Source organism: Scyliorhinus canicula, chromosome 2, assembly GCF_902713615.1.
Source record: "Scyliorhinus canicula chromosome 2, sScyCan1.1, whole genome shotgun sequence".
In the NCBI taxonomy this organism is placed as follows: Eukaryota; Metazoa; Chordata; class Chondrichthyes; order Carcharhiniformes; family Scyliorhinidae; genus Scyliorhinus; species Scyliorhinus canicula.
Window position 1 is genome coordinate 108,795,616 of NC_052147.1, and position 23,961 is coordinate 108,819,576.

General features: G+C 45.7%; 1 protein-coding gene across 4 annotated transcripts in view; it reads right to left on the minus strand.

The window, feature by feature from the left end:
* Positions 1-23,961, minus strand: part of slc8a3 (solute carrier family 8 member 3) — a 718,916-nt gene that overhangs the window by 188,000 nt on the left and 506,955 nt on the right. For 2 of the 4 annotated variants that reach the window (XM_038784611.1, XM_038784603.1), the window contains exons 3-4: positions 19,456-19,562; positions 9,479-9,496 (exon numbers count right to left, since the gene is read on the minus strand). In XM_038784611.1, coding sequence (XP_038640539.1) covers positions 9,479-9,496; positions 19,456-19,562 — 125 coding nt within the window. Of the gene's footprint in view, positions 1-9,478; positions 9,497-16,823; positions 16,928-19,455; positions 19,563-23,961 lie in introns of those variants that run through there. The other 2 variants (XM_038784625.1, XM_038784618.1) reach the window with 2 other exon arrangements.

Genomic DNA, 23,961 nt, shown 5'->3' on the forward strand with positions numbered 1-23,961 from the left:
TGGCCGACGTCATCGGCCGCGTCAGCCGGCATGACGCTTGACGTGCGGCCTTGACGACCATCGTCAAGGCCGCACCGCCGTGACGCACGGGTCAGCGCTCCTAGCCCCGCCCGGGGGGGAGAATCGGCCCCGGAAGTGGCCGTGAAGGCTGCCGTGGGTCACGGCCTGTCCGCCGAGAATCTCGCCCATAATATTTCTTGCACAAATGCATTCGCTTCGAAATGTGAATAGATCCTATCCCTCAGTATCTTCTCCAACAGCTTCCCCACAACTGACTTCAGGCTCACTGGCCTATAATTACCTGGATTATCCGTGCTTCCCTTGTTAAACAAAGGGACATCATTGGCTATTCTGCAGTCCACTGGAACCTCGCCTGTGGTCAAGGATGGTGCAAAGATATCTGTTAAGGCCAGCTATTTCCTCTTTTGCCTCCCACAGTAACCTGGGATGTATCTCATTCGGCCCAGGAGACTTATCTACCTTAATGCATTTTAAGATATCCAACACTTCCTCCTTCATTATGCTGACATGTCCTAGAGTATTCACACACCCATCTCTAACCTCAACATCCGACATGTCCCTATCCTTAGTGAATACCGATGCAAATTAACAGTCTCACCCACTTCCGCTGACTCCACGCATAACTTCCCTCCTTTGTCCTTGAGTGAACCAAGTCCTTTCCTAGCTACCCTTTTGCTCCTTAGATATGTATAAAATGGCCTTGGGATTTTCCTTGTCCCTGCTTGCCAATGACATTTCATGGCCTATATTAAACCTCCTAACGCCCCATTTCTACTTGTTCCTACTTTCCCTATATTCTTCAAATGCTTCGTCTGTTTTTAGTTACCTAGAATTTATGTATGCTTCCTTTTACTTTCACAATTCCCCCTGTGATCCATGGTTCCCTAATCCTGCCATTTCTGTCCTTCATTTTTGCAGGGACATGCCTGTCTTGCACTATAATCAACTGGTCTTTAAAAAACACACACATATCAAATGTGGATTTACCCTCAAACAGTTACTCCCAATCCACATTCTCCAGCTCTTGCCGAATTCTGTTGTAATTAACTTTCCCCCAATTTAGCACCATCACTCGAGAACCACCCTTGTCCTTATCCACGATTATTCAAAAACATGGAATTATGATCACTATTCCCAAAACGTCCCCTACTGAAACTTTGGTCACCTGGCCAGGCTCATTCCCCAATACTAGGTTCAGTAAAGCCCCCTCCCTGATTGGACTATCAACATACTGTTTAAAAACCCTCTTGGACATACCTAACATATTTGTTCCTCTGTATCCTGCTGGCTGCTGGGAGGCCTACAGTACAACCCCAACATTGTGATTGCACCCTTCCTGTTCATGAGGTCTACCCATAATGCCTCACTGCAGGCTCCTTCCAAGATATCCTCCCTCATCACAGCTGTGATATGTTCCCTAACCAGTAAGGCAACTCTCCCACCCTTTCCACTACCCCTCTGTCTCATTTAAAACATTGAAATTCCAGAGTGTTAAGCTGCCAGTCCTGTCCTTCCTTTAACCATGTCTCCGTAGAAGCCCCGCCAGTTAAGGTGCAACCCGTCCTGCTTGCATAGGTCCCACCTTCCCTGGAAGATACCCCAATGATCCACATATCTGAAGCTCTCCCATACCCTCGAACAGGTGCTGGGATGGTGGCGACTAGGGGCTTTTCACAGTAACTTCATTGCAGTGTTAATGTGAGCCGACTTGTGACAATAAAGATTATTATTATTACGCCAGCTCCTTAGCCACATGTTCAACTGTAGTATCTATCTGCTCCTAGTCTCACGAGCAAGTGGCACGGGGAGTAATCCTGAAATACTTTTTAGCTTACTACCTAATTCTCAGTAATGTCTTTACAGGACCTTGCTGTTCTTCTTGCCTATATCATTTGTACCAATGTGGACAATGCCATTTGCCTGTTTGCCCTCCCGTTTCAGAATGTCCTGTACCCGCTCTTTTGCGACCACAGAAGCACCGATCTGTGCCCATGACTATCGAATCCCTAATTAGTGTTGTTCTATTATGCTTTGCCCCCCCTCCTCTGTACAGTAGGTCCAGCCATGGTACCACCACTCTGGCTACTGCTGCTGCTGTCACCTGATGAGCTATTACCCCTCATCAGTATCCAGAAGGATGCCGTGGAGGAGAGGCACGAGACCCTATTCCCCACAGCCACAGGTGTCAACTGGGCCTGGGCGCAGGTGGCAGAGCCGCCATACGTGCTGTGGGCCCCACTGCCAGGACCGGGCAGCAGCCCAGGAAGAAGCTGCATGACTTCCTCAGGGCGACCAGGGTGAGTCAGCACCACCACTACCGTGTCCCTGGCACCAGCCCCTGTCGCACACTCCCCACATGTGGCCCCCACCAGGTGGGCCAGTAGGCAGCACTGGGTGAGGAAGGGCAACACCCCCAGGCCAGCCAGAGTGAGTCACTACCACCGTGCCCCTGGCACCACCCCCTATCTCACATGCTCGTAGCCCCCAACGAATTGTGATATCCCGACAACATGTGTGCCACCCTCCCCCCAACACCACATCTAAGTGCGATCTAACCATGCATCCAGTCTTGCCGAATCAGCTGGCGACAAGGCGGGTCCATCTGGGTTTATTCACCCCCCCCCCCCCCACCATCCCGCCGCAAACCCCGAGACTCACCTGTTGATGAGGCGGGATCTGCTGGTGACCCATGCCCCCTGCTGCATCACTCCAAAGCACATGCCCAGGGACGACACTGACTTCTTATCACTGCTATCACCAACACCCTCCATCATCCCAGAGACACTCACCTTGGTTGGGCACTTTAGTAAAGAGGCTCCTGGGGCACTATCTGGTGCGCACAACACACGTGCAGCGTTACATCAGGTTGAGGTAGGAACCGCCAAGCGGACGGACGGTCAGAGGGCGGCCCGACCCCAGGGACTAGCAGCTATACAGACGGGTCTCGGACTTCTGCAAAGGACGGTCCCATCAATGTGGGAGATGTAGGTGCAGAGCCAGGGATGATAGGAAAAAATGAAAAATGAAAATCGCTTATTGTCGCGAGTAGGCTTCAAATGAAGTTACTGTGAAAAGCCCCTAGTCGCCACATTCCGGCGCCTGTCCGGGGAGGCTAGTACGGGAATCGAACCGTGCTGCTGGCCTGCTTGGTCTGCTTTAAAAGCCAGCGATTTAGCTGAGTGAGCTAAACCAGCTAAGCCAGCGATTTAGCTGAGTGAGCTAAACCAGCACCAGGAGGGGGTGTCAGCAACCATCCAGCCCCTGCAGTGCAGTTGAAGGAGTCCAGCTGCCTGCAAGGACAGGAGGTGATGTCAATCATGCGTGCCATCCAGGCCAACACTGCACGGGTGGTGTCCATGGTGCAGGCCTTGGGTGCGATGGTGTCGACTATGGGTCAAGATGTCCAAGGTTGGGGAGCTCTGTGGGTGGTGACCGAGGTACAGGACAGGGCAGCCATTTCACAGGCACTCCAGAGCTTGGCCCAGTCACAACGGGTCATGACTGTGCATATCGAGGACATTGACCTGGTGCTGGCTAACCGGAGTCAGTCCCAGATGGACCTGAGATGGTCACTGCGTGATATGGCGCAGTCCTGGAGGGAAGTGACATAGTCCCTGTGCTCAATAGTCGTGAGCATGGAGACCTTGATCAAGATGGGAGTGGGCCTCCATGTCTGGCAGTGCCAGGTGACGGCGGAGTCCCTGGAGTTCGTTCTGGCCATGCCCCCATCCCAAGGAGTAGCATGGGGACCATCAGGCACCCCCAAGGGAGGAGGAGGTGACGGGGCCCGTGCTGGTGACACTGGCAGGAGGGGTGCCGGAACACCGCAGCACTTCTGAATTTCCCCCCACCTGTCATAGAATCATAGAATTTACAATGGAGAAGGAGGCCATTTTGCCCATTGAGTCTGCACCCTATCTAAGCCCATGCCTCCACCCTATCCCCGTAACCCAGTAACCCCACACTAACCTTTTTCTTTTGGACACTAAGGGCAATTTAGCATGGCCAATCCACCTAACCTGCACGTCTTTGGATTGTGGGACGAAACCGGAGCACCCGGAGGAAACCCACGCAGACACGGGGAGAAAGTGCAAATTCCACACAGACAGTCACACAAGTCCGGAATTGAACCCGGGTCCCTGGTGCTGCAAAGTAACAGTGTTAACCACTGTGCTACCTTGCTGCCTGTGCTACCTGTCCCTGGCGTATCCGCTGGGCAGTGGGCAGAACAGGGTGGCACCATACCACCTGTGACACCCAGAAGACTGCCGGGCCCATCTGTCCCCATTCGTTCCAGAGGACAGCTGCCAAAGGTCGCAGGACGCGATTCGCAGCAGGGCACCTCCAATTTCAATGTAGCACCTGGCGGACCCATAGAAGGAGCGTTAGGGCATGTAAGGTTAGAAAGTTAGGCACAAGTTAAGTAGGCACGGGTGACGCACATAAATTAGCATTAAGGGTTAGGGTACAATGCTTGTATATATCACAGCAAACGCCTGTTCACCGACTTTCCAAACTACCTCGGTCCTCTGTCTGAAGGATGTGAGTGATGGGCTGGGCCAGGTGCAGATGGTGTGACTGTGGGGTGTGGGGAGGTCGGTGGTGTTGGAGATGGACAAGGCCCTGGGCCCCCTGGACAATCGGAGGCCACCCCTGAGGTCGCCTTGGAGGCGGCAGGTAATGGGATCAGATTTGTGGGGCCGCCATGTGATAGGGCCAACCTGATGAACCCGGGGTTCATCCCGACCTCACGGCCCATCTCCTACTCGACCGCTGCCACTGCCGCCGGCCATGTCAGACGCCCCCGGCCAGCGGCACAACTGCCAGCCGATCATTGCCCCTTTGGTAACTTGGCTTACCTCCTCTCTCTCCATCATCGGCCTCGGCATCTGTTTCCCGATACCACAAATGAACTGTGTCATCATCACCTCTGCCTGTCGGAGGCTGAGCATCACGGGAGAACGGAGAATACCGGGTCAGAGCCTTTAATGGTATGCTAATTGCTGTTACTGTATAATTTGCATTTTCATTCCGGTGCGTGATGTGGAATGCATTCACGTCGCTATTGAGGCACCGGAGCATGGCGTTCCGTGGAGCACAATTTTCAGCGAACGCGCGATTTTCTGCCCAATCCCGATTTGCGATTCCGGCATCGCTGGATAAAGAATCCTGTGCACTAGTGCAGTCAGTGGGTGCATCAGATTGCTGCCTTTCAGCCGCGGCAACAGTGGTCTGTGCTTGGGACAGACTAAAGATGTGCAGGTTAAGTGGATTGCCCATGATCAATTGCACCTTAGTGTCAAAAAGGCTGGTTTAGGAGGGGTTGCTGGGTTAAAGGGATAGGCTGGTGACCTGACCCTAGGTAGGGTACTCTTCCAAAGGGTCCATGCAAACTTGATGGGCCGAATGACCTCCTTCTACACTGTAGCGATTCAATGATTCTATTTATTGCCCTTCCTGAATTTCCCTTGAGAAGATGGTGGTAAGCTGCCATCTTGAACCGCTGCAGTCCATCGGATACCATGCAGCTTTTTACAACTGTGTGGCTAGCTGGGCCATTTCAGAGGGCACTCAAACGTCAAGCATATTGCTGTAGGACTGGGGTCATCGCATATAGGCCAGACCAGGTAAAACTGCCGTATTTCCTTCCCTAAAAGGGCAAAAGTGAACCAGATGGGTTTTTAAAACAATCAATAAAAGCTTCACTGGATCTACCTTTCAATCCCAGGTTTATTAATTAATTTGACTTAAATTCCACCAGTTTAAGTTGCAAAACTTGAACCTATGTCCCCAGATCATTGGCCTGAGCTTCAGGATTACTAGTCCAGTGGCATTACTACTGAGCCACCTGAGGGTGATGTCCAACCACTGATTTGTGAAGTTTTATCATAACTTTCTTTTTTCTTTGCCCCATTAATAAACTCCAGGATTTTTAACGCTCTATTAACAACCTATTGACATCCCATCACCATGAAAGATTTTTTTATTTGAAGTCCCAGATCTCTTTGTTTCTACCCACCATTAAAATGTTGTAATTGAGATTATATTGCCTTTCCTCATTCCTCCTCAATTCACAATTCTCACCATTGAATAAAATACTATTTTTGATCCCCATATTTCAGTTTCTAGTACCGATCGCAAATCCTCAGTTGCAAAGGCACCACAGCGGAGGAAAAGTAGAGTTGGAAATTGTTACATCCGAGTCCCAAATTAGTCTAGCTCCAGTTTGTGGAGATGCCGGCGTTGGACTGGGGTGAGCACAGTAAGAAGTCTTACAACACTAGCTTTCGGAGCACTGCTCCTTCCTCAGGCGAATTCACCTGAGGAAGGAGCTGTGCTCCGAAGGCTAATGATTTGAAACAAACCTGTTGGACTTCAACCTGGTGTTGTAAGACTTCTTTCTTGCTCCAGTTTGAATGAGAAGCAAGAAGAAAATCACCTGGATCATTCCCACTGTTCATGCTCTTGCTTAGAGCATGCAGCCCCCCCCCCCGGCCACCCTCCAATTTTCACCAACACTTCCTCTGCTGAAGCCCAGCCTAGAGGTCATGAAGCTCATCGCACACTCACATACTGCTGGGAGCGGCAGTCCTGGCTGGTGCTCCCCTCAGTCAGAGAGATGTGAAGCAAGAAATCAAAATCAATTCAATCGGATCGGCTGGAAGCAACAGTGCCTTTGGCTTTCGGTATGCATTTCAATGTAATTCACACAGAATAATTCAACAAAGAAAAGTGCTGCTTTCACCTCAGCCCCTGTCCAAATGTGCATCTCATGCAGGGATGATATCATGCTGAGTTATGGAATGCATCGCACCAAAACAAGTACAGAGGAGGAGTCCGAACGTACTGGCATTAGAATTCATTCACCACATCATTCATTTCATTATGAATTACACAGTAAACAGGCCATTAATCACTGCCTGTCTTATTCCAAACTGTGATCTTCCACGAAAAGTTCAGCAATATAAATCAGAAGGAAACAACACAACAATCAGTGGGGAGGAAGCACAACAGGAGTATCTGATCTAGGAATGTAAATGAAGATCTCAAAATCAATTAAAAACCTTCTGGGTTGGAATTGTGTGGTGCAGCATTGTAACACATATGACATTTCTTTGTCTGCTATTTTAAGGCCGCACGTTAGCAGCCTGGGTAGCAGGGTAGCATGGTGGTTAGCATAAATGCTTCACAGCTCCAGGGTCCCAGGTTCGATTCCCGGCTGGGTCACTGTCTGTGTGGAGTCTGCACGTCCTCCCCCTGTGTGCGTGGGTTTCCTCCGGGTGCTCCGGTTTCCTCCCACAGTCCAAAGATGTGCGGGTTAGGTGGATTGGCCATGCTAAATTGCCCGTAGTGTCCTAATAAAAGTAAGGTTAAGGGGGGGGTTGTTGGGTTACGGGTATAGGGTGGATACGTGGGTTTGAGTAGGGTGATCATGGCTCGGCACAACATTGAGGGCCGAAGGGCCTGTTCTGTGCTGTACTGTTCTATCTATGTACGTTACCCATTTACAATTAACTGATCTGCTACTGAAAGTGCAATTTCAACCCAGTGTGTACCCCTGAATCACACTATGAGATCAGTCATGAGAATATATGATTGTCCTTAAATAAATTACAATCTTGGCATTTTAGTTCTTCCATCATGAGAAAATTGTGTTTCATGGCCTCTGTATGTTGCAGCCACACCTATACCTGTGAGTTAGAGTAGTGAGACCCTATGGAAGGTCTATACCTGTGAGAATACTGCATCGAAACAGAAAATGAAAGTGGTTTCAAGAGGCAGTTAGATATCTGGAAGGAGACAGTATTGAACATTATAGTGACAAGTAATGGGAGAGGGCTTGCTCGAGGAGAAAGTTTTTTTAAAAAAAAGAATATCTTCAAACAAACTTTTTTACTTTTGGGGAATAGGTGTAAGAATTCCCAGGCTGATTATTAGCCCATTAAACCACGTAATGAACACTCCTTCCATGGCCAACACGCCTTGGCATTGGACTTGAACCCAGAGCTTCCAGTCATAGAATCATAGAATTTACAGTGCAGAAGGAGGCCATTCGGCCCATCAAGCCTGCACCTGTCCTTACAAAGAGCACCCTACTGAAGCCCATGTATCTACCCCAGCCCCGTAACCCCTACTTAACATTTTTTTTTTGGACACCAAGGGCAATTTAGCATGGCCAATCCACCTAACCCACACATCTTTGGACTGTGGGAGGAAACCAGAGCACCCGGGGGAAACCCACGCAGACACAGGGAGAACGTGCAGACTCCGCACAGACAGTGACCCAGCCGGGAATTGAACCTGGGACCCTGGACCTGTGAAGCAACTGTGCTAACCACTATGCTACTGAGCTGCCTCACAGAATATGGTACGGTAAGGTCATGAGGTAAGGACGCTACCACTGTGCCACAAGACCTCCGAGGAGAAAGTGGACCTGATGGTTATTCCAGCTTCTAAAGATTTGAAGTTTTCTACAATCCATTCCTTATTTTTTTTCCCAGCTTTTGCCCTATAGAAGCCTGGCTTGCGGAAGCTGATCACGGAATACCACTGACAGCTGCTGGTAAGTCCATTGCCTAGGCCAGGTGTTGGCAACCTGAATAACAAGAAGAGTCATTCTTTAAATTTAGTCAATATTATCTCCAGAGTCACAATGGTGTTACTCAAATGCCATCACTAAGATAGATCAGGAGGTAGGCATATTTGTATTTTCAAAAATAAGAAGATGGATTACAAAAAGCAGGAAACAAAAACTTTTGCCTTGATGCAATTTCTGCTTTTGAATTTCTTTGGAGAGTTGTTCACTCTCTGAACAGGTTGAAAAAATGCTTCAGATTGACCAAGAGCGGGAGCTGCACAGGAGTCCTGAATGAGCTGCATGTGTCTCTGGAACCATATGCTGCAGACCTCTAACCTAGGCCTGGTCACTATCTCAGTTTAAAAAGGAAGAAAGCTGCCAGTGTATGACTGTCACTCTCAGCGGAAACAGAATGAGTATGACAGAAGCAAATAGTACACTGCTCTCTTCTCAAGGAGGTAGATCCTGATGGCAAAATACCTCACTGGATACCTCCCAAACCTTATCATTAATTTCCTTCTTCCAATTTTACAAAGACATGGGAGGGTACATTTTTCAAACTTGCATGCGAATGGCAAAATGACAAACACAATCAGAAAATTGGTGGCACTGTGATTATCCAATCCATGTGAACTGCAATGCCATGGTCCACTGGCAGCATGAGATCTCAGTAGATCCCTCCTGTATTCCCAAGATCACTCTCATGTAATTCCAGACAAGAAAGCGATGTCCTAACTTCTAAAGAATATCAACTCTGGCCTTGTGAAAATGAAGTCACTTTGCTGCCATAGCTTGCACCTCTGAAACAGATCTCCATGTACATTCATGCAGGGTGGGTTAAAAAGAAATGACATTGGAAAAAAGGAAACGTCTGCTTACCCTGTGCCAACAAGAGTGCTGTGGAAAAAGAGAAGGAAAAGAGAAAACAGATCAAATCTCAGGTACAATTATGAGCAGCCTTCCATTTCTGCTTGGAACAGAAGAGGTGAAATGGAGCTGGCAAGGATTCTCAGCTCATTTCAGTTTTTCATTTCCCTGGATTGAAACGTTTGACATAATTCAGTTTTTTATTGTTGTGACCTTTGTGCAGGCAATATACTTTATTAGCACATCCCAAATGGTGCCTTGAGGATATGGAACAGTAACAAACATGTTTGTTTATTTTTTTTAAATAAATTGAATTTTTTTTCAAAAATGTATTTATCTTGCCCTATCAATGCAATATGGCTATATCCTGATCAAGGCACAAAGCAAGGGGTATTTATTTTATGCCTAAACTGGGGTATATCTGCTGACTGCCTTCTAAATGTGTCTGCAGTTACTTTGCAATGCATTCCAACTGCCCTATTGGGAGGGGGTTCCTACTCTGCATTTATGGAGCACCTTCAGTAAGAAGCTCCAAACTGCTTCACAGGACAAATCAGACAAAAACTGACATTGAGCCAAAGAAGGAGATATTAGGACAAATGACTAAGTTTGAAGTGCGTTTTATAGTGCATGGGAAAACACGTTGCTTAGGGCCCTGGATGAATGAAGACGCATGGCTGTTAATGGTAGAGTGAAGAAGTGGGGACGATGCAGAAGGAGGAATGCTAGGCTCTCAGAGGATTGTAGGGCTGAATGAGGTTACAGAAATATGGTGGGGGAGGGGGGTAATAATTGCATGGGGGGATTTGAACTGAGCATTTCATATTTGATGGACCTAGGATGTCAATGTAGGGTAGCGAGTGCTGATGTGAAGGGTGAATAGGACTTGGTGCAAGTCAGGACACAGGCAGCAGGAGTTTAGATAATCCTAAGTTTATTGTCACTGCACTTGATAGTCATCAATTGAATGGAGCATGATGTGCCATATCAAAATGCAAATCGTGAAATTGGGGCCAATTGGTGTCAATATTACACGTGTTATAAGATGCGGAGATCAGGATATCTGCATACTGAAGATGACAGAAAAGGGTAATCCTGCATGTTGGAACTTGGGACACAGGTTTCAATTGGATCAAATTGACATCAGCAGAATCTGAATTTCTAACAGTGCATTATGAATCTCATGATCGAGAATGAGCAACTGCTACGCCAAATCCAAGGTCCTGTTCCATATCAAATAAAGCATTTCTGCAAGGTCTTCTTAACATTTCTCCTTTTATCAGCAATTGCCTTTTTGTAGCAACCACTTGCTGTACACAGGGATTAGTTAATGAGCCAAAAGCCAAACAATGGGGAGTCAACAGTATCATTCAATTCAATGTGCACACGCTGGATTTTTACTAACCTAAAATGAAATAAACACATTAGGAGTTAGCCTAACAATACACAGTGTAAAATGGCTAGCTAGTTCTTGCACTCCTTCTCCAGAATATACCCCATTTGGTAATTATTTAACTCCTTTGGCCATATTTTTAAACAAAGGGAGAAAGCAACAAAAACAAAGTATTTCAAAAACCCATTCTTTATCCATGCAATAAAAATTTGATTAACCTGAATGCAACGATCTTTATTAAGTTAACCATCACCTGAACAATTTCAATTTATTGTGTTCAGTGAGATGGTACCCTGGGGAGTGGGAGTATGATGCTTGGACATTGCAGGTTTGCCCCATCCAATTATAGACATAGACTTGGAATCCCGACAATGTGGAAGGAGGCCATTCGGCCCATTGAGTTTGCACTGATCCTCTGAAATAGTACGCTATCTAGGCTCACTCCTCAGCCCTATTCCCATAACCCCAAATAATCAGCACGACGTTGGACACTGAGGGACAATTTAGCATGGCTAATCCTGCACATCTTTGGACCGTGGGAGGAAACCGGAGAAGCCGGAGGAAACCCACACGGACACGGGACGATAGTGTAAACTCCACACAGACAGTAAAACGCAGCAGTGCTAACCACTGCGCCGCCGCTCCATGAATGACAATGGTTTCAGGGTCATCCAGATTTTCTTATTGATTGGATTCAAATTTCACTATCTGTCATGATGGGGTCTAATTGGACACCAAATTGGATTCTTCAATTTGAATGGAAGCCATTCTTTGGCAAATTTAATATCTTACAAAGTACATTAGATGTGAGAATAGAAAATACTAAGTGGTCCATCAAACACGCCCCATTTAAAATAAACTTGCCTGCAATTAAAACCCCAGTAAATTTGAAACAACTCAGTTAGAAATATTTAATTCAGTCAAATTACTCAGATGTCTGCAGAGTCAGTGTGCTGTCCCGGACTGCCTAAGGGGTTTGGAGAGGGAATTTTCAGCTTTCCACCATTTATTTGCCCTGTGTTTTTTTTTTGCTTCTCCAAGATAATTAGATGTCGGGGAAAGGAAGTGTTGGAAGTGTCAAATTGTGATGATCCAGTCATTGTGAGCTTGATGGAGACAGGACTGGACTTGCTTCTCCAAATATAACATTCCTTGATTAAGTGGCTCATTGGTCAGTAATCTTTCTTTTTATGAACAGAAACAGTGCTGTAAGAGAAAGGACAGATCAATGCTCGGGCGTAGAGAGTTCAACTGAACTATTTTTTCCTTTTCAGTACATGGCTTGCACCCAAAATGTTAATCTATCTTTTCCTGTTTCAAATGTTAACAGTCTTGCTGTGTAGTCCCAATGTGTTCACTTCACATTTTGTCTCCTAGGATTTGCGGCATTTAATCTTTGCGTGTTACTTTCACAATTTTTCACATATTTCTGACCCAGACATGTGACTCTTGAGACCAATAGAGTGAGCAAATGGTCTATTCCAAGCCTTTGGGTTATACGCTTGTTGAGCCAGCTGTTGAAAGGTGACTACCCTTTCTCTCATTCCCCTTCCCCCAGGGGGAGATACCTGCCCTCATTACAGAAGTACAGTTATAATAATAATAATCTTGAGCAAGGTCTCAGCAGATCAGAGGTTAGGGAGTAGGAAGCAATCAAATCCCTGCTGTGGCATTCCACAACAACTTGTATCCATTTATACATACACCAAGTATAAGAATGTAACAAGCTCTGCTACCAAAATTAATTATAAATCAAAGAATGAAAAAATACAGCTTGGAAGTGCAATTTAATTAGCAACATGAAGTTGATTAAAATCTGAAATAAAATTGGAACTAAAACATGAATTAAATCTGAAGAAAATTGTTCTTTTTGTAAAGATTTTATGCTAACTTGCTTCTGAGCAGTTCTTGGCCTGCGGTGGTTCTACTGTTTAGACTTAACCTGAGGAAAAAGCTGCAGCAAACCAAACCTCTGGACCCAACACTGCAAGCGCTCAGAACTCCAGATAACACGCAAGATAATATCTGCACAAAAGGCATACTGAATGGACTTCTTCAAGAATAATTGGTGATCAAGTCATGGCTTATGTGAGACAAGATTCCAAACTTTCAAAGCACTTCTGAGTGCTATTTTCTCCCACATCAAATGTTGTCAAAAGTGAACCAAGTCGCAGTGCCTGGTAGTCAATAATCTTGACACTGCTTTTTAATTTTTGGAAGATGCACAAACGGTATTGCATTGCAAAAGCTAGGGACTCCCTCGCCTTAGGATCTTTTTTAATGTCACTTTTGTATAGCCAAAGCAACTGAGCGTTGCAGAGTTCCCGAAAAGATTAAAAAATCTGGGGTGGAGAAACACTGTGCATGTTGCATTTTGTACTGAATCCGGTTGTGTAAATTGCAAGAATGATACTGTTGCTTGGTCAAACCTGGCGCCTCCGCTTTGTTAGTAGTTTCTGCCATAGTGAGTCTCAAAGCTTTGCTGGCATGCTTCTTTAACCAAACCAAGATACAATACATTCTCATCATTCAACAGGCAGGACAGAAACAGACCAGGAGAGCAAACAAATGGGAAGAAGTGGGTACTTAACTGCTGACAGCACTATCACAAGCAAAAATGAAAGTGTCTTTAAAGAAACAGCATCCCCTTTCATAATTTTTATCCAGCATTACATCAGTTGAAAAATAACACCTTGCTGAACCCTGGACTTGAGAGATACTGCTTTTTATTTATCAAGGTGAGGGAGGAAAGGAAAATAATTTGAAATTTGGAAGTCGCAACTTGAAATTGTTTAAATAGTTCATTTAGCATGTTTAACTTTCAAAAAGTAAACAACATCTAATTTGGCTAAATATTTCACAGGAGTTTAATATTATTGAGTGTTTTATTAAACAGCCACAAATATCCCTGGAAATGATCAATGATTTCTCGAGTGAATTCTACCCTCTTGTAAGACATAGAAGTAAGTGGACTAAAATTACTCCTTTTAAAACTGGGTTTTGGGCGCTTGATTTACATTTTCACATTTTTGAGGCAACCCACACGCTCTGAAATCCCAGTAACACTGGTGGGGGGAGGTCAGCATTAAAGATCACAGAATATGGCAAATACTGATCTTTTAATCAAGACATAAGTAAGTTGCCTTCAAAGAAGTGGTGAATTAACTGAAATGATGAGGAGCGAGGTAGGACATTCCTTGTGGTGGGTCAATCTTAGCCATTGTCATGATTTTCAAGCTGCCTTGAATCAGACACATGCCACTATACTGTGACCCCTTGCACTGCCTTGTGACACCTCGCACCAAACTGACCCCTTGCACTGCACTATGACCCCTTGCAATATACTGAGATCCCTTGAACTATACTGTGATTCCTTACAATGTACTGTGACTTCTGGCAATGTACTGTGACCCTTGAACTATACTGTGACGCCTCGCACTGCACTGTGACCCCCTCACACTTCACTGTGACCCCTGGCACTGTGCTACGACCCCTCGTATTGTACTGAAATCCCTTGCACTATACTGTGACCCCCCTCTCACTGTACTGGTCCCCTGGCATTGTACTATGATCCCTCGCAACCATACTGGCCCTCTGGCACTGCATTGTGAACCCTCACAATTGTACTGTGACCCTTTGTAACTATATTGTAACCCCTTGTAACTATTCGGTGACCCTCTTACACTATTCTGTGACCCCCCCTCGCACTATACTGTGAACCCTCACAATCACTCTGTGACCTCTAACATTTTGTAATCCCTCACACTATACTGTGACTCCACACAACTGTACTAAACTGTGATCCCTCATACTATTCTGTGACTCCTCGCACTATTCTGTGACCATGTGCACTATTCTGTGATGACCGGAGAATCGGCGGACTGGCGTCGGGGCGGCGTCGCGTGAATCACGCCCGGCCCGGCAATTCTCCGACCTGGCCCCGGGATGAGAGATTCCCACCCAGGATTCTGTGATGGTGATCCCTCACACTATTCTGTGACCCCTCACACTATTCTGTGACCCTGTGCAATATTCTTTGACTCTTCGCACTATTCTGTGAGCCCTTCACAACTATTCTGTGACCCCTTGCACTATGCTGTGAAACATTGCAACTATTTTGTGATCTCTCACATTTTGTGATCTCTCACACTATATTGTGAACCCCCCTCGCACTATAGTGACCCCTTGATCTATACTGTGACCCAATGCACTATTCTGTGACCCCCCTCATCCTATCCTTTGACATTACATAGTCTACTATGACCCCTCTCACTATACTGTGACCCCTCAGACTATACTTTGACCCATAGCACTACATTGTAATCCTTTGCTAGGCCTCAATAACCCCAAACCAATTTTACTCAACAGACATTATTTGTCAAGGCTACTTTGAGACATTTGTTCAAAGCTTTGAATTCCTCTGCCTGCTTATTATTGATCCTTACTGATCATTTGCTTTTAATCTCAGGTTACGCATTCTGGTTCCCAAATTTCGTGACAGTCTCATATCACATCAGCAAACTATTAACATTAAAGGAACAGAGGGAGATCATTCAGATTTGTGACTTGGCATCGCTGATCGTTTACCAAGTGCCCCTTTGTGTGAACTAGGCAAACCAAGACTAGGACCTGTTGTAATGTCACTGGAGCCTCTCTTGGGGAGGCTCTTTATCCCAGGATGGGCCAATAGCTAGAATCACAGGATCGTACAACATGACTGGATCATTCAGTCAGAGTCTGATTCAGCATAGCTTGAAATCTATGGACCACTGCAACTGAGGACCCATCACAATGATTGGCCGATGACACGTGGCTGGTATTTTCAGTTACTTCTTTGAAGGCAACTTAATTACTTCTGGATTAAAAGATCAGATTATATGGAATAATTTCCTTATCCTGTGATGACGTCTTGACAGGAGAGCACAGAACGAGCGTGCTACTGCTGCCTCTTTGATCGAGCAATCCAAGCCACTTAACCTGCTCTTTCCTATCACCCTGTCAATTTTATCCTTTAAGTATTCAAGTATCCACTTTCTTTTTGAAAATCACTATCAGGTGGGCATTCCAGCACAACCAATTACTACGCAGAAACAGTCCTCCTGATCTTCTCTTTGGTTCCCTTGTCCGTTACCTTAATCCTGTACCCTCCTGCCGGATGTAACAGTTCCCCTCTGTCTACTCGATCAAATACCCTCATAATTCTGGGCCCCTCTCTTGATCTCCCCATAATCCTATCTGCTCCCAGCTTCGCGACTCTCTCCAGAAGAGAGAGAATGGAAGGAATGTGAGACAAGGTGGAGAGGAAAACAGTTCATAAATTAGTACTGTCATGACGAGTGCAGTCAAAGTCAGGTTATTTTCCGATTATTCATTTATGAGATCTGAGTGTCACTGGCAAGGCCAGCATTTATTACCGCTGAAACCATGCATGTAGTTGCAGTCAATTTAAGACAATTAAACACATGCGGTTGCTGCAACGCCTCTGGGATTGTGTTGGGAGTTAACTCACTTCCCAGTCCCACTTGAATACTGATCTTAAAAGTTTGAAGAACATCTTCAGCTGCTCAAACAGAGGGGATGCTGTCTCCTCAGTGATGGATGTGCATGGCTGACTAACTGGAAAGCAAGATGCAAACCTTAAATTTTCTTTCCAAAACAGAAAAAAAAAATTGATGAATAAAAGAACAACAGAATTAAGCTGATCACAGGAAAATGAAGACATGTGCATTGCCTCGGGACCTTTGGTATTCGGCTTACAGAAATAAAGAAGCCTGCTCCTGCCCTGGTGGCAACAGGGCAAGGAGTACAAATCAAAGACTAGGCCGAGGCAATACAGTGCACATCGTCCAGGAGAGAAACAAAAAAAGCACGAGGCATAGATGACCGAAACAGGGTGAGAGCGGGAATACAGGAGGAAAAATAATATATTTTCTCAAAAAGCCATTACGTCTCAGGATCTCACACCTGATATTCCTCGTTTCATCCATTTCGGTTCACCAAGCACAATGAAGAAATGTTCTTGCTTTTCGTATTCCTCATCATCATTTATTTTAACGCTTATGGCTTTCCTGTAAGGATATAAGAAAGAAAATGTACAATGGGTTGCTACAAAACCACTGCAGTCACACATGCGATTTTATTTTGTAAACTTGCTTGACGGTTAGTGGGAGGCGGCCTGCAGCACACCCAGATTGGTGTCACATGCCACCATTTTCTTGGTTTATTAGTAGAGCACATTAAAGCTAAATCTAGGCCTTCTTTCCCCATTTATTCAGCCTCCTTAATTATAGCACTATAGCAAATGGTGGTGTAGGAATGACAAAGTTCCAGTTATATAACCTGCCAACCTTTTCAGCTGTCAAACTCTGAGTGAAGCCAACTTAATCACAACTCAAGCCAATGGGAAAAGCAAAAAAAAAAGTCCCCAGTTTTTTCTTGGACACCTTTGTCACTGCATTCCTGCCTGGAAAAATCCTATTCCAGTTAGTCAGGACAGGCGGAGAAGCTGCTTCTAAATTGCTGAGCAGGGTTATTTCTCCGTGAGCTTAAAAAGTGATGCAGGGACAGGTCAAAGTTTTTTGAAAGGAAAAGTTTTTTAAATTCTTTATTTTTTCATAGAATGTGGACATTGGTGGCGGGGCCAGCATTTGTTAGCAGTCCCTCATCGCTTTTAAACTGAGCGGCTGGCTAGGCCATTTCAGAGGGCAGCTGAGAGTCAACTACATTGTTGTGTGTTTGGAGTCACATGAAGGCCAGACCGCGTAAGGATGGTACACTTCCTGCCCTAAAGGGAATTAAAACAACCAGATGGTTTTTTACAATAATTGATGGTAGTTGCTATATTCCAGATTTATTAATTTAAATTTTAGGCACGCCAGCTCTCAGTTGAATCCGCATCCCCAGGGCATTTACCTGAACCTCTGCATTACAGATTGAGTGACACTACCACTATGCCACTATCTCCCCATAGATTAGATACCTTTAATGCCAGCTCACTGGTAAGCTTATACTGGCCTGTCAAATTGCTCATGTGTGATTCATAACTAGCTTGCTAGATCTGTTAAAGGTTAACCACATTGGTGTGGGATTGGAATAACGTAGTCTTCCCAAAATTAGTGAAGCACTAATGTTTAACAGAGTTTAAAAAAAAACTTCCATGACAAGATTTGAACTCACGTTCTCTAGATTATTAGTCCCGGCATTTGATTTATAACTGCGCTACACTATCATGCCCTTCCAGCTGCCACTCCTAACGCAAGAAGTGAAGGACATCCTTCTGTGTGTGTTTAACTGGCTGACAGCTCAAGTTAGTCATGGGTCTCTCAAGGCTGAATTATTTGTGCTGGAAACTGATTGGATTTTTAAAAAATTATTTATGGGATGTGGGTGTCGCTGGTTAGGCCAGTATTTATTGCCCTTCCCTAGTTGCCCTTCAGAAGGTGGTGGTGAGCTGCCTTCTTGAGTGCAGCAGAGGATAGTGTTCTAACAGTGCCATCAGAGCGCACACTCAGGCAAGTTGAAATAAGGAGACATAGCCTGTCTGGTCCAGCGTTTGGAATAAACAGTGCAGTTTCTAGGCTTTGTGAATTAAGGGGATCGCTCACAGAGCTGAGCACAGCCTCCCCTCATGTACCTCACCAACGTAACTCGCCTACTCAATCATTTAATCTGGAATTTGAAACTGCACAGGAACGGTGTGATGTTTTAATACTTTAAATTTGGTGGTTCAGTGCAGAATGGAAAATTAAATTGGAACTGCCGTCCCTTTTTCTTGGGATTCCTTCATTACTCAGCCATATAGCGGAAGGAAGTCTTTCTGTTTGCAGGATCCCGCCCACTTCTTGGCATTCTATGTTTATTGAATGTATACAAGCACCATTCATGCTCGTACATCAAGGCCTTTGTACACTCTTTACAGTACAAGGTTACCAATGGAGATGGTCTTGGTCTTTGCGACAACCAGTTGTGTTCCTGCCAGCACAGGCAAAACGCACTTTCTTCAAAGACGCTGCTTGTCTGCACCTGCCAAGACTGCAAATACCTCTTTGCAACAGCCATAGTGTTGGGCAGCACAGGCCTTGCCCAGCCAGCACCGAAAGCCACGATTCATGACATTTGAACAATATGAATACGTGATGATGCTCTCCAGTCACCCATGCAGCACCATGCTGCTTGAAGCAGCTCAGATATATGTTCAGCTATATTGAAGGGTCGTACTATTCAGCATGCAGGGACCCAAAGCTGGCTTGGCACCCTAACATATGCTCATGGGCCTTACTTTCTACTGGGGCGCAGAAACCTGTTAAGCTGTCGGCAACGGGAAGAGACACAGCTTCATTAAAAAAAAGGGCTCAGAGTTGGCAGGTTATTGAAGCAGTGGAGGCGGGCCAGATTGCCAGCTCACTAATACACCAAGATAAAATTGGGCGGCATGTGACAGATCTGACTGCAAGAGTGCGGCAGTGTTAAATATCTCTCGGGAATCAAGCAGTCAAACAAGACAAAGAGAGAGGGGGAGAGGGAAATAAGAGAAAGGGAAAGAAGGAAGGAGAGAGGAGGGTCTTCAGCAGTGGCTCATTCTGGGCGAGTACTCCACCTTTCTGTGAACTCATATCCACCATGCGTGGGTCCGTCAGCTCAATGAAGAAACTCTTGTTTTTTTCATATTCCTCATCATCAATTATTTTGATCTGAGCTCTTTTGCTGCAAATGAAAAACAATAATGTCACAAGGGAAGGGAAAGGAAGGGGGGAGGGGGAGGAGGTGGGAGGAAAAGAATGGGTGAGGGGAGGATAGGTCCATGGGTGCAGTGATGGGTGAGTTTCGCCAATAAGGGCAGTTCATTAGTACCCCAGAGAAGAGATTACATTGTCAGTGATGAACTGTACTATACCTGTGGACAAACAACAAACAAAACTTGGAAAGATCCACTCTGGTGATCAGATGCATTTGTTGCATTAGTATAATCAACACAGTAAATGAGTTTGTGTAAAATTCCTCTGTCTGCTATTCTAACACAGGCCAGTTTAAAATATGTGGGTACCTTGCTGGGTTAAATTACCAACAAAGGAATTCACACAAACGCGTTGATGGTTTTCTCACGAAATCCCCACAACGTGAGGCCTCCTCAAGGTTAAGACAAAATGCCAGTGCTATATAACACTTGTTAGTCAACACAATGGTTATTACTGTCTCCCTCAGCACATCACTGCTGGTAAACTATAATGGAAAACTCCTCACTCAGAACCTAGTTAAACTTCCACCAGTTAAAAAAAATAAAATGAAAATCCTTGGGCATAAAGTCCTCTCAAATTTCCACAAAGTATCTACATATATTTATTTTGAGTGTAACCTAAGAACATTAATAGGAACTCAGGATAATGATCTCTTGGCACATAGTTAGACTTGCTTTCTAAGTCTTTCTTTAATATGTAATGATTAGATCATTACATATCAGATAACAGATGTATAGCCATTAGTAACCAAGCTGGAATTTGACTGAAAAGTTATAATGAAGTCAGAAATCACCGGGCCTTGAGTGAATTGGCAGTATAAATATTTAATACAGTATGTACCCTGTCATCAGTTCAAGGCTATCTTATCTAGGTGTCTGTCAGCAATCTTCGACCAATACAATAAACATGCTTCACAATGTTACCATAAGTGTCGACCAGCTTGATGAGACTAGTGGCTTTTTATCACTCTCCATAATCTGATACACAAGTTATATAGAATGTGTTATATTTCTTCAAAATGGAGTACTTTCAGAATAAATTGATCAGCAAGAGAATCAAGGGAAAGTGGATGTAATGGATGTCGGATGAGCCACGATCCTATTGAATGGTGGAGCAGGCTTGAGGGGGCTGTTCCTATTTCTTAAGGCCTTATGGTTTTGTGATCTTAACTCGGGTGAGAAGGAACTAAGAGCTGTATGCCTCGACAGGCTGAAAGGCCTCTCTCACTCCAGGTTTCATTATGGTCATGCTTCTGACGGTTACATGTGAGCCACTGCTGGCAGGCTAATGCGTGGATACAGATGATGAAAGAGCCCGGCTCATCCGTCATGTCCCCGTGGTGGAATATCCTACTGACAGGTTGGTGTCCAACTGAGCACTCGGGTGAGGTATTCTAGCATGGCTCACACGGCTTATGTGTGAAGCGAAAAGGCACAGACACATTAAAGCCATTAAATGCAAATAGCTGAATTTCTGTCCTTGGATTAAAAGTACGCCCAACAACAGGATAGGCAATTCCACATCTGTATCACAAAGAACCAATAAAGCACCAGTCAAACCATTTAACATCACAAGTAATGTAAGGAATCTAAAACAACCAAACTAATATTCAAGTGGTTGATTTTAATTATTGATTTTTTATTTTTTATTGGTGATTTATCACTGACATAACAAAATAAATAAATCGAAATGGAACACCTTGATGGTTGAGTCAAATATTCTCGTAACATCTAAGATGTATTTAGATGTTCACTTGGGTTGCCTTAACTTCCAGGGCTATGGGCCAAGCACTGAAAAATGGGATTAGTGTAGTCAGATCTTTGCTGACCCGCATGGACTTGATGGGCCGAAAGGCCTCCTTCTGTGCTGTAAACACCTATCATCCTCATTCATTGGCCAACAGCAAATTTCAACTTGGACATCTGGAGCAAGTTCCTATGGGAATGTAATGGGAATCAATGTGGATTGGTTCATATTTGTGAAATCTAACATTATTCCATATTAAAATGCAAAGACAGGTTAGATTACATCCAAATGTCTCTCATCGCTATAAATGCATAAAATAAGCCAACATAAAGGCTAAATTTCACTATACAACATGAGGACATTAACCATAGGCCACCTTGACTGGTGGTCCTGACATTTTACAGGCAGTGCAGACGTAATTGGCAGGAACTGACAGCTTCTGACGCCAGTGTCATGTTGTTGACTTGACGACACAAGGGGATTAAAAATCATCTAGGTGCAAAGTGCTAGCTGTACATTAACCTGCCAGTGGACAATTTCTGTCCATAATTTCATTCTTTCCATTTGAGTGGGAGGATGAAGGTGATGCAATGGGCCTCTCTCTACTCTTCATGTTCCCTCCAGCCTCGGATTGCCAATTGAGCAAATTGAGCTGCAGGTAGCTTCAAACTCCTTCCCTGGTTTCAGAAGGTGTGAATTTAAACTAATTTGACATAAGACGCTTAAAAACGCAGACATAAACCATCAGCCTAGACCGACAGCCTGCAGCTCATTAAGGGCAGATGTGCAGATCCTGCCCTTGATCGATTAAATCAATTTTTACTCATTATTTATATTTTGAAAATAGTTATCTAAATGTCTTCCTAATTTAGAAGGAGTATCAAGGGGGCGATTCTCCGAGCCCCGCTCCGGGCCGGAGAATTGCCGCAACTGCACCACGACACCCCGATGAGCCTCCGATGGGGTCTGACCCACGATCGGGGCCCACTAATCGGCGGGCCAGCCTCTCCCCACCCACCCCGGGCCTACCTCCTAGCGTGGCTGGCCCCTGAAACACCTGTTGAGTCGGGGCCTGAGCGCTAAAGAAGTCCCCCGCGCATGCACGGGTTGGCGCGGCGCCCATTTGGCGTGGTACCCATTTGGCGCTGGGAAGAAGCTGGAGTGGCGTGAACCGCTCCAGCACCGTGCTGGCCCAATCGGTCGTACCCAGGCCCTGTTCGCGCCATCGTGAAACGCGACGGCGTTTGCGAAAGCGTGAACACTTGGGCTCCATTTTGGAGAATCGCCCCCCCCAAATTTCTTTTTAATCTCCTTGCTGATAGATATTTTAACGCACAACAGCTCAAAGTTCTGAAATGTTCAAACACAAAAGTATGAAATTCTATCAAAAACATCCATGGGTCAAAATCATAACAAACCACAGTTGCATCGTTTTCTCAAGCAAAATTCACATTGTGTGCTATTGCTTATGTATCATCCGCAAACCGATAATTTGAGCCACTTGGCAGGCATTGATGGAAATTAAATAGCTTGTTTCATTTTCTTCCACTTTTATGAGCACTATTCTTGTGTGAAAGTATAATTCAATTAACAATTGTTTTGTTAAAAAAAAACCCTTCAGAACATTGTTGGCAATCAAATGCCCTAATTCCTATACGTTTTACAATTGCGAGTAAAAATGCACCTCTGCCTTGTTTTTCACTACTTAGAATTGTAGAATCGTAGAATCCCTACAATGCAGAAGGAGGCCATCTGAACCATCAAATCTGTACAAACCCTCTGAAAGAGTATTCACCCAAGCCCACTCCACCGCCCCATCTCAATAACCCTAACCTACACAACTTTGGACACCAAGGACAAATTAATATAGTCAATCCATCTAACCTGCACTTCTTTTGACTATGGTAAGAAACCGGAGCACCCAGAGGAAATCCATGCAGGCATGGGACGAATGTGCAAACTCCACATACAGTTACTTGAGTAGCTGCATTGCGGCTCTTAAGATATTGCGTTTTTGATTGAATTTTGAAAATGGTTTTTTGTTTTATTAGGGTTGCCCAAACCAGGGCCGGGATTCTCCCCTACCCGGCGGGGCGGGGGGGTCCCGGCGTAGCGGAGTGGCGCCAACCACTCCGGCGTCGGGCCTTCCCAAAGTTGCAGAATTCTCCGCACCTTTAGGGGCTAGGCCCGCGCCGGAGAGGTTTCCGCTCCGCCGATGGCGCCAAAACCTTTGGCGCTACGCTGCCCGGCGTCGGGGCTGGCCGAAAGGCCTTCGCCGGTCCGCGCATGCTCCGGTGCGTCAACGGCCGCTGACGTCACCACCGGCGCATGCATGGTAGGAGAGGTCTCATCCGCCTCCGCCATGGTGGAGGCCGTGGCGGCGGAGGAGGAAAATGAGTGCCCCCACGGCACTGGCCCACGCGCCGATCGGTGGGCCCCGATCGCGGGCCAGGCCACTGTGAGAGCATCCCCCGGGGTCTGAACGCCCCGCGCCCCCCCCCCCCCCCCCCCAGGACCACAGGGGCCCGATCGCGCCGCCAATTCCGCCGGCACCAGAGGTGATTAAAACCACGTTGGCGGATTGGCCTGTCAACGGCGGGACTTCGGCCCGTCGCGGGCCG